General features: G+C 44.0%; 1 protein-coding gene across 2 annotated transcripts in view; it reads left to right on the top strand.

The window, feature by feature from the left end:
* The first annotated feature begins 308 nt into the window (after positions 1–308).
* The window catches only part of LOC144535707 (cysteine-rich motor neuron 1 protein), a 33,414-nt gene continuing 23,256 nt past the window's right edge, over positions 309–10,466 (top strand). For both annotated transcript variants that reach the window (XM_078278302.1, XM_078278301.1), the window contains exons 1-3: positions 309–1,058; positions 6,456–6,617; positions 6,993–7,166. In XM_078278302.1, the coding sequence (XP_078134428.1) occupies positions 761–1,058; positions 6,456–6,617; positions 6,993–7,166 (634 nt within the window). In that variant the 5' untranslated portion in view covers positions 309–760. The remainder of the gene's footprint in view (positions 1,059–6,455; positions 6,618–6,992; positions 7,167–10,466) is intronic.

Genomic DNA, 10,466 nt, shown 5'->3' with positions numbered 1-10,466 from the left:
AGTACCTCTTCCACCACTGAATAAAGTCTAACCACCTTTATTGGTGTGTAAATATTAATAGTGTGACCTAAAGCAATTACTGAAAACAAATAGCTTTTAAACATTTTAAGTATTTTAACTACTAAATCCGTTTTTAAACTAGCAAATATTATAATAAAGAAGACACAAAATTGCATTGATTTACAGAATATGACGTAGAAAAGCAACTTGGCATTCAAAGTGGCATCGTTGCGCAACACAGAGACGGGTTGCAGAGCTGGGATACATCAGTTCAAATCCTCCCTCCTTTCGCTTCGTGTGACTGGTCGGTGCCTGTGTCAGTCAGAGGGAGGGGTGCACCGCTAATTTCTATATGCCTGTATGTCAATTGAAGAGCCAGATTGTGTTCTCGTTCGTCGCTGTCAGTATCAGCAGCAAGCCTCACTGGACGTCCGCAGCTTTGGTCTGGGATTTCTACATGTAACTAGAGACGCTCGAGACGTGCGTCTACCTGCTCACACTGAACCTTTGGATATTGCTGCTACTTTAGACGCATCAGCACACTTCAGTCTCGTGGTATTTTTGCTTTGAAGTGAACTGCGCTGTGTCTGAACTGCACGCCCGAGGAAAGACTCATCACAGAACTTTAAAGAAGACTTTACAACTTTGGAGTTACATGTAGTAAGTGTACATCGCCGTGAGTTCACTTGGTTTATCATCTGACAGAAGCGGACTATTCCTCTGGGAAAACTTAACAGAAGGCTTTAAAAAAAAAAAAAACATGTTCAGCAAGTGCTCCGTTGTGTTATTGAATGTTCTTTTTTTGGTGCGGGTGCTCTCGGCTAATGAGTGCACGCCGTGTAATCTCCGGACTTGTCCTGTCAAAGCCCCGCACGGCTGCGAAGGTGGCCGGACCTTGGCCAGGGATCCGTGCGGATGCTGTGACCAGTGTGCCCGACTGGAGTGGGAGCCATGCGGCGGACAGGACTGGGCGCACGGCTACTGCGTCCTGGGACTGATCTGCGCCTCTGTTAACAAAACAGGAGCAGCCACAATCCCTGAAACCGGAGTATGTAAAGGTGGGTAGTGTAATTATTATGAAATCATATAACTTGGGGCAGTATTGAGATAAAATAATGTGCTGCTGTTGAGTTCTTTAACAGTGAAATAAAAGAGCTGTAGGTGTCAATTCATCTGGTTGGCAACCATCCCCTTTCTTTATGTGGCTTGAGGACATTTCTATTCAAATGTCAGTTAAGTCCTGACTGCCGTGACTGTGTCAGTGTTTACCTTGTCTCTGGCTGCTCGGAGCAGCTCCCCAGGTCTGAGGGGCTCTTGACTACCAGAAGAGGAGTCATGTTCAACTGCTCTTTCTCCTCCTCAAAGCTTCATTCACTCTCAGCTCAGAGGCATGACAATTCGTTTGGCAGCACTGATTTGGCACTAGGTAATAATTCAGCCTAGTAGACTCTGTTCTCCTTTCTTTAAAACTCAAAGAGACTTTTTTTTTTTTAAAGGCAGGGAATTGAAATAAGCCAAAAATGAATGTTTGAATCAGTGTGAGGGCAACATTGTGGATTACCCATGGTGTGGCCAACAATGATGATTGTGTTTTTAAACTTGGAATGCACTGTATTTTAATAATAAGCTGCCCCTTCCATATCTGTATTGTTAACCACCATGGGTTTCAGTGTGTGCCGTAATGGTTTGCCAGTACAACTGCAAAAGTCCCCTGCAGATTTTCATTCACAATCTTGTGATTCCACTGTGCTGTACTGTTTTGTTCCTGCCAAGCAGAGCTGGGCTGATATATTGGGGATGTGCTCATTTTAAGCACAATTGGGGCAACTTTCTGAACTTCAAACAAATGTGTAGGGTGTCAGGTTCCTCGCTGTGAACGAAGTAAGTAGCAATGGCCTTCCCCTGAGGAACAAATAACTGCTGGGAGGCCCTCCCCCAGCCCCTCCACCTGCTCTGTGTCCAGTCTTTTTTTCGGGATGATTGAAATGGACTGACAGGACTGTAGGAGAGAGTAAGCAGCTCTCAGTGGGTGTCTGTATCCCCTGACCCTGCCCTCCCATCACCCCTCTGTGGGGTGGTCCAAGTCAGTGCTTCAGGAGGGTTTTCCAGGGGTCTCGAGCCCCAGGCCATCCCAGGAGACTCTGCTGCTGATTGTGCCTCATGTACAGGTTAGGCTGGCGCCTGGAGGACATCTCTTCTGCAAATTAACAACTTTGGAATGAGTGGGAGACCTAAAGGCTCCTCTGATTGAGTCATGCCTCTTTTGGTCCTGTGGCTCCAGGGGCCTCGGAACATGCTGCTGACCCTTAAATCAGACATGCGTACACACGTACACACGATCTCAAGGGGGTCTAGGTGGGGGTAAATCAACACTTCCCGGTGTGTTTTCAGGGGCCACAGTAGGCAGGCTGCTGGAGGCTGATCCCAGATTTCCCCCCTCAAGCTGCAAGAGTCTTAAAGTGATTAGACTCGCAATCAGGAGTAGGGGGTAAATGTTTCCGCTTTCTGATCCCCTGTTTTTCTGTTCACAGTTTTGATTTTCTGGGTGGTCAAAAACTGTTTGTGTGGAGACGCAACAACCTGTGACAGGTGACATGTTGCATATTATATGAGAATTATACCTTGTTAATGTGTCATCCCTCTGTTTTTAATGTTATTGTTGATAGGATTGACAAACTTGTTGCAATAGCTATCAATTATAAATGTTTCAGGGCTCCTGCGTTCAAGGGTAAATGGTCATTAAACTTGTGTTTTCCAGACTTGGAAATGTTATTTAAGATACTGGTATCTGAAAAAAGAATTGGAAATTAACTTTTAACCCTGTTTCTTAAAGCAACACTAGAGAACTTTTTGTAACTTAAAAATCAACTCGTAACAGGGTGAACAGCACTTCCGCATTCGCTTTGCGGCACTCTACCAGCTATAACCGCCAGAGGTGTCAGAAGTATTCACATTCATTACTCAAGTAGAAGTATAGATACTAGGGTTTGAAAAGACTTCTGTAAAAGTTGAAGTATCAACTCAAGCTTTTTACTCAAGTAAAAGTGTAAAAGTACTGGTTTCAAAACTTACATACTTAAAGTATAAAAGTAAAAAGTAATGTAAGGGGGAAAAAATGCCATTAAGGACAAAAGCTTAGCCCCCACAGAGGCCTATAGTGCACTACCCCACCTCCACACAAAAAAGGAGCACCTTGTTCAATTGTATTTGTCTGTTCTGTATGTTCAAAAATATAAAACAATAAAAAGTTGATCTTAAAAAAAAAAAAGGAGCAGAAGGCGACATTAAAGAACGGCTTGTGTATTGCTAAGGCCACAGAGTCAAAATTAAATGATTTATTAAAAATGTAATAACAATAACTTATAACAATAACTTATTTCAGGCTGAGTCTGTGTTTTTCAGACAACAGCAGCTACAGTCTGGTGTTACAATCCTCTACAGAGAAATACAGACACTTTTACACCGTTTAGCTGTCAGCATTTTAATCGTGTTTAATCCAGCTACTAGCTGGCGTAGGCTAACGTTAGCTGCTGCCAACTGTAGTGTTAACACGTGTGGCGATGTTTCAGTTCCCTCTAACGTCCGTTTTCGGAGCATCAGAGAGAAGCGCAGGCATGTAAGTTGCACCTAATAAGGCACCGAAATCCGCGTTGCTATTCGGTCCGGTAGATAACGGTCGTTAAGGCACCGGTGCCGTATTAGGTCTGTGCAGCTGCGATGGATCGCGTACAAACCAATAGGGTGTCGGAATGATATATGTTTATACTTCTCATCCAACCACAATCAAATTCACTCTATCCGGATGGCGCGATTTATCTGGATAGGTTTTTTTTTGTGTGTTTTTTTGAACGATGACAAGCCGGAATGAAAACAAGCCGAACTGAAATAGGAGTAACGAGATTTTTAAAATGTAAGGAGTAGAAAGTACAGATAATTGCGTGAAAATGTAAGGAGTAGAAATAAAAAGTCTGCTGTAAAATAATGACTGCAGTAAAGTATAGATACCCAAAATTTCTACTTAAGTAAGGTAACGAAGTATTTGTACTTTGTTACTTGACACCTCTGATAACCGCACTATGCAAGTTTGCCAGATCGGGTAGCAGATCTGTAGTTCGAATGAGACATAATGGGACAATTCCGCTTCCAACCTGTAGGGGGACCGAAGCGGGAAAAGTTCTCTAGTGTTGCTTTCAAATCAATGCGTTGTCATTAGATCTCATTACTTTCAAAGGTATAATAACCAAACAATATAATAACCATATAATTGACAATAGTTGTTGGAAAGCTATTGTCGTAGCTTTCCAACAACAATACCTGGGATATTAAAATCAGTTATTCTCATAAAGGAATTTGGCATATAAACACTGAAGCTTACAAAAATATCTGAAAAGTGAATCAAATGTTGCAGCTTCAGGTTGCAGGTTGAGTCTGTCAGGCGTCTGATGAGTACTCAGGCACCTGCTCTGGGGAACAGTCATCCAGGCCATTCTCCTTAGTTGGTCAGGTGAAATTGTTCAGTCTTTGCAGCTAATTGATTTGTTTTGATGTTCTCATTGTATTCTTGTGTCTGTCCTCCCACGCAAGTTTCCCAAAAGCTCCAGAGGCACTTAACATACCATGTAACAGAATGTCTTTCTTACAGGGATGCTATGTCCACTGCACTCCTTTCGCATGCCTTCTACTTCTCCCTTCCTCTGGTATTATCTAATGTTTCAAAGACTTCCTTTTTAGCTCGCTATCAGCCAGAGGGCCTCTAGAGGTCAGATTTCCCATACTGGCCCTGGATGCCAAGACAAGCAGTCTCAGTGGCTGAGAGAGGAATCCCCCTGGGATGAAGCCATAGACCTTGGCGAGAGTCATGTCAGGCCAGATAATAGATAGCAAGACTAGACCAGGATCAGGCTAAAGGGGGCTAGGCTGAGGCAGACCCACTTAAAACAAACTGGGCTGACAGGGGTCAAGCAATTAGTTAACAAGACAGTAATGTCTTTAGTGTCCAGCCTTTCATTCATTGTTTTGACTTCTATCTCCTTTTCTACATGCCAGATTTAGCACCCCACATAGATAGGCATCCCTGCCACCACCACCTCAAATGAAAATACCCTCCCAGGCACAGGAAAGCCTCGGGATGGAAAAAAATGTGGAGCAGAGGATCATTTTAAGCTAAAAGGAAATCACAGGGAAAGTTTTGGTACGGTTAATTCAAAAGGCTGCTTGTGCTTTGCCGTTCTCGCTGGCCGTCTGGGAGAGCTATTAACAGCATAGGCTGGCTCAGGTTAAAGGTTAAAGGTAGTATTACCGTCAACTGTTTAATTGGCCGGTGTATACTATAGTACTTGTGAGCATCGTCCATCACAGAGGAATCATCCACACAACCAAACATTAACTTGGGGAAAGTGTTTGTGATGCTTTCTTCTGCAGTCACATTGATTCACTTCAACAGCACGATTTATCACAGCAAGACTGGACTTTTTCCCATAGTGAGATATCTGTTTTAAATTAATATGGATCAACATATGTGTTTTATTATGATTTACAGCAAAAAACAAAGCCATGGAATTCCATTTCTTTCCAGTCACTTTGAGTCATCTTATTATTGTTTCTCAGACCCCTAACTGAGAATGACAATGATTTTCATTTTTAAGAGGCTTTATTTCAGGTAGGATTGCTACAGTAGTCCGATAAATATACCACGAAGTGCTCATGTTGTGATAGATGGTTACATCTTTTCACCTTTTCCTCTTGTGCATTTTGGTTTGTAGCTGTTTGGAGAAGAAAGCCAGAGTATTATGATAAGCTTCAATCACGCTTCCACATTGTTGATTAAGGCTTGGGAGCTAAATTCTTGGAAAGGGGTTACTCAGGGTTACAGTTTGTCTCATCCTGTTTACTCTGCTGCCACTCTTAGTGCGATTGGACAACTGTGAAGGAGGGTAATTTGGGGGTATAAATGTGTTAATTCATGCGTGCATGTGAAAATAACACTATGGGTGATGTGTATGTTGGGACACATCACTGCTTGTACATTCCTTCCTATGGTAAAGTTGTGTCCAAGTTGGGCTAAGCCTCAAGGCGCCATCACTAGGCGAAGAAACAATATGTGGGCATGGTGCAAGTGGCCTTGGTACAGAAGAGGTGTTCCAGCAGTCAGCACAGATAACCCTGTGAGGGGGCCCCATGCTGTGGAACAAAACAAACAAATGAGGGCTCAATGGCTGAAGTAGCGTGGCGCAACGAGGAGGGATAGCAGCCCAGAAATACACTGGTCACTTCAGTAACGGTGGTGCCAGGGCAATGTGTTGCAACCTAGGCTGGTAGCTGGCTAACCCATCAGCACTTTTAGGGAAACAAATCTCAGTTTCTGGCACATTTTAGCTTGTGATTAAGCTTGCCTGCCCAATGTCTTTTTATTACCAGTTAAAATGGACAAACCAGTCATTCTTTCCCCATCACAGTGCTCCCTGATCATCCAGAGGCAGGCCTGGAGGACGAGCGCTGTCCCCTGATGACAGGCTGCGATAGAGCTGGAGGTCAGTGTGTGTGCGATGCCCGTCACTCCTGCTTGGGCTCCTTCACCTACCCAGACCAAGAAACCTGCATGAAAGCCAGCAAGTCAGGTGAGCACTCTCCTCCCATCACAAGCATGTATGTTGAAACACAGATGCATGCACACACACACACACACACATCCACAGAATTTGAGTCAGTGGGAATAATGCTGTCCATTCACAGGAGATAATCCATAGCAGATGTGGTTCTGAGGTGACTAATGCTACTTACATATCATAGTGATGACACACATGCTAAGACTTTGTGTAGTGGTTCCCCACTCACCCTTGAGTGGTGCCATTGTCTGTGACTCATTGATGACTGTGGTTTGTGTGTATGTGTGTGTGTGTGTGTGTGTGTGTGTGTGTGTGTGTGTGTGTGTGTGTGTGTGTGTGTGTGTGTGTGTGTGTGTGTGTGTGTGTGTTTCCATGGCTGGATTTCAGATGTTCGCAGGCACGAGCACCTGGAAAGACACAAAGAGAAGTATGTGGGACCATCCAACCGGGCCTGCATGTTCTCTGGGTGTAACCTGACCGCCGAGGGCTGTGTGTGCGAGTCTCAGAGCTGCCACCACCACTTCGCCTACATCAACCGCAGCCAGTGCCAGGAAGCCGCAGGTAACCTGCAAATGACCTGCAACTGGAACTGATGAACCACACGGCAGCCAGTAGCTTTGCTCAGCTCAAGTTATTTAATGTTAAGATGTGAGGAGTTATACCTGAATCCGTAATAGATTCTGCAACTACAAAGTCACTTAAACATATCAGAATTGTATTATTCATAGTCCATTCTTAGTATAAACATTGATATAAAGTTTGCTTCAGCTTTGGCAGCTCAAGGTTTCGCCCCTCTCTTGTACAAATCACCTGAGTGGAACACAGAATTCCTTATGTCCTAGCTCATTATGTGTGAAAGGAAGCATATTGCTGCCGACCAATGAAATGGTCACCTTTCATTTTAAGTGAAAGGATCCTTTAAAGATCAAGTTAATCTACCTGAATGTTTGCACTGGGAAAGCAGGCAGATAGCATTATACACGGCACTTCCCATGATAACAAGAAGAGAAGTAAAGAAGGAAGATGAGTGAAAGAAAGAGAGCAAGGCTGATGTCATGAAAAGAAAACAAGAAGGGAAGATGAAGAGAGTGAAAGAAAGAAGGTTTGAATCTGACTGAAAGAGTAGCAAAAACAGAAAAAGTGTCCATTGCGAGAGAGGGAGTTGCCGAGACTGATGATGGAAATTGACGAGACCTTCAGTCAAAGGATACAGTCCTTAAGGTGTAACAGTATAGAGTGTAAGATGAATGCTTAAAAAAGAGAATCCCTTGAATGATGTGAGAGAATACAAGAATGTGTGTTTACCTCCACTCACCGTGATTGAAACCTCTAAGTGAACATTTTTAATTGGCACAGAGTTTAACTTCCTCATTTCGATTGTGAGGTGTCTGGCAGGTAGACAGGTGCAAAGTGGCGGCTGCCCCCTGACTGACACTTGCAAAATAGGACAGGACTACCACTGAGTGAACTCACTGCTCTTCTGTGTATGTAATAAAAATGGCCCAGGAACAGATTAAGTCCAGAGTATGTGACTTTGACAGTTTCATCTACATGTGTTGCTCTTATTCGCAATTTGCTGACATTTCAGAGGAAGACCGGCACTTTAGATAGACAAAACAGTGGCTGGCAACGTGCCATGGAAACATATTTGAGATTATTTAGTCTGCAACTAACACAGCTGTTATTCCAGAACATTTACACTCCAGCTGTGTGGATGTTCTTGATCAGTAAATCCCACAGGAAGTGTTCGTCAAACATTACATTGTTTAGACGCATAACATCATTTAAGACTAGTGGTACAGTGAAAGATATACTGCTGGTCTTCTGTTTTGTAACCCCCCCCACCCCCACCCATCCAAAACTCACACCAGCGAAAACTGTAAACAACATTTTTCAGCAGCTTATGCGTTTGTACTGCAACACACCCACCCTTCTGATGGCCCCTCATTAAGTAAGAGACCAGGATGTGTGTGTCTGTTATCTCTGCAAGTATGCATGTGCATGTGGAAAGAAATAGCTATATCATCACGTGTGTTTGTGTGTGTGTGTGTGTGTGTGTGTGTGTGTGTGTGTGTGTGGGATGAGCCTGTATGTGTAAGCATGTGTGTTTGTGCATGTGTCTGTGTGTGATAATTATCTTGGCCGAGATTTTCCTTCTGTCACCAGCAAGAGCTTCCGCTGTGACCAGACCAGGACTGTGGTTACTATCTTATTCGCTCTGTCCTGTTGGACTCCATAGAGACTGCGTCCATCGACCCCTCGTTGTCTTTGGACACAAGCAGTTAGTGTTAGCATGCCCTGCTAGTGTGTGACAGCAAATGTATCCTATAAACCTGATCCCAGGGCATTAAGTGCCACTGATCAGCCTTTACACACATAGCAGACTTTGTGTCCTGATCATTCAGAACATAGATTATCGTCTTCAGTAAGCTTACACATGGTAATGGTTTCGCCTCTCACTTTCTCTCTGACTCACTCAGTGGTCTTGTCAGTTCATCCCTCCCCTGTGGCACAGTGATCTGGTAAAACTCAACATCTTCTCTGCTTCACCACTGCTGGTGTTCAATCACCTCATGTTGCCTCTTGTTGTTTCAGTGGGATCCTGCTTCTCTGCTGGTATTCAAGACGCTGATGTAATTTGGCTGCAAATGTTCAATCTCGAGTAACCCACATGTCAGGGAGAGAGGATGATAAGTGATAAGTGTGATATGTGTAAGAGAGGGAGGGGGAAGGCAGACGCAGGAAGATAGGAAACCACAACTGAGGCTGACCATTTTGTCGAGGTATTTGTGTCAAGTACAGGCACCAGGGTCTTGGTAGGGTGGTGTTTGGTAATGTTACACTCTAGGATGGTTTACATATTTCATTCATGATAAGGCCCCTAACTGTTATTTTAGAGGAATTCCCCCGCTGTTGCTCACTGACAGAAACAAGTAACGGAAGTCAGTGCATTTTGGAAGTGTTTAGATGATTCATATGACTGGCATCACTTAATACTAACATTTGCTAAGAATAAGTGATAGTTGAAAACCCAGCTATGCTGAAGCAGTCAGGTTGTCTACTTACTTGTGGACTGATAATAGGGATAGAATAGAGTAAACTTTGTCCCGCACAGGCATGTGGAAGTTCACAAGCGGTTCATCAGACAGGGAAGCAGTGCCCACTGTCATGCCATGGCACAAACTGACCTTGGTCCCACAAATCCTCTTGCCCACCTGTGCCACCTCTGTCCTGCACCTTCTCTGCCCTTGTGAAAGGACTGTTAGTTCTGCTTGGCTGCAGCCTCTTTGTGGCAGAGCTATTACTGACGAGCCAGACCACCGCCGGCTGGCAGGGGCGAGAGACGTCTCAGCGCTGTGTGTTTGTGTGCCGTCTGTGGAAGCTATGGCCCCTGTTGTACCCTGCAAGCTGCTCGTTTCCCAGTGTGTGCGTATTTGTATGTGTGTGTGGGTAGGGATTTCAAAGAGGAAACAAAACTCTTGTGTGGCAATTGAGACAAAGAACTTCCCTTCAAGGCATGTTGGGATTGCTGTCAACCCACTCACTACTCATGGTCAGCCACTGACCAAACCATCCAGTATTAGGCTCGTGGGAAAAGCCAAGACACACACATGGAGTCTTAGACCATTCCTGCATCTCCTGCTCTAACCCTCAGTCCATTCATTAAATCTAGACCTAAAACTCCAGACTTAACCATAATTATTAATGAATCAAAGACACCCCAACTGCAAACTAAGCCGACTCCTTTAGTTCCCAGGCACATTTCATCCATCTTCAGCTATTATTTTCCTGTGAAAGGGAACAAATCCATATGGCCAGAATCCATATATAACTCAACTGCCTCTTTTACAGCTTATTCAA

The sequence above is a fragment of the Sander vitreus genome, chromosome 20, assembly GCF_031162955.1.
Source record: "Sander vitreus isolate 19-12246 chromosome 20, sanVit1, whole genome shotgun sequence".
In the NCBI taxonomy this organism is placed as follows: Eukaryota; Metazoa; Chordata; class Actinopteri; order Perciformes; family Percidae; genus Sander; species Sander vitreus.
This window is presented reverse-complemented; position numbering and strand designations above follow the sequence as displayed.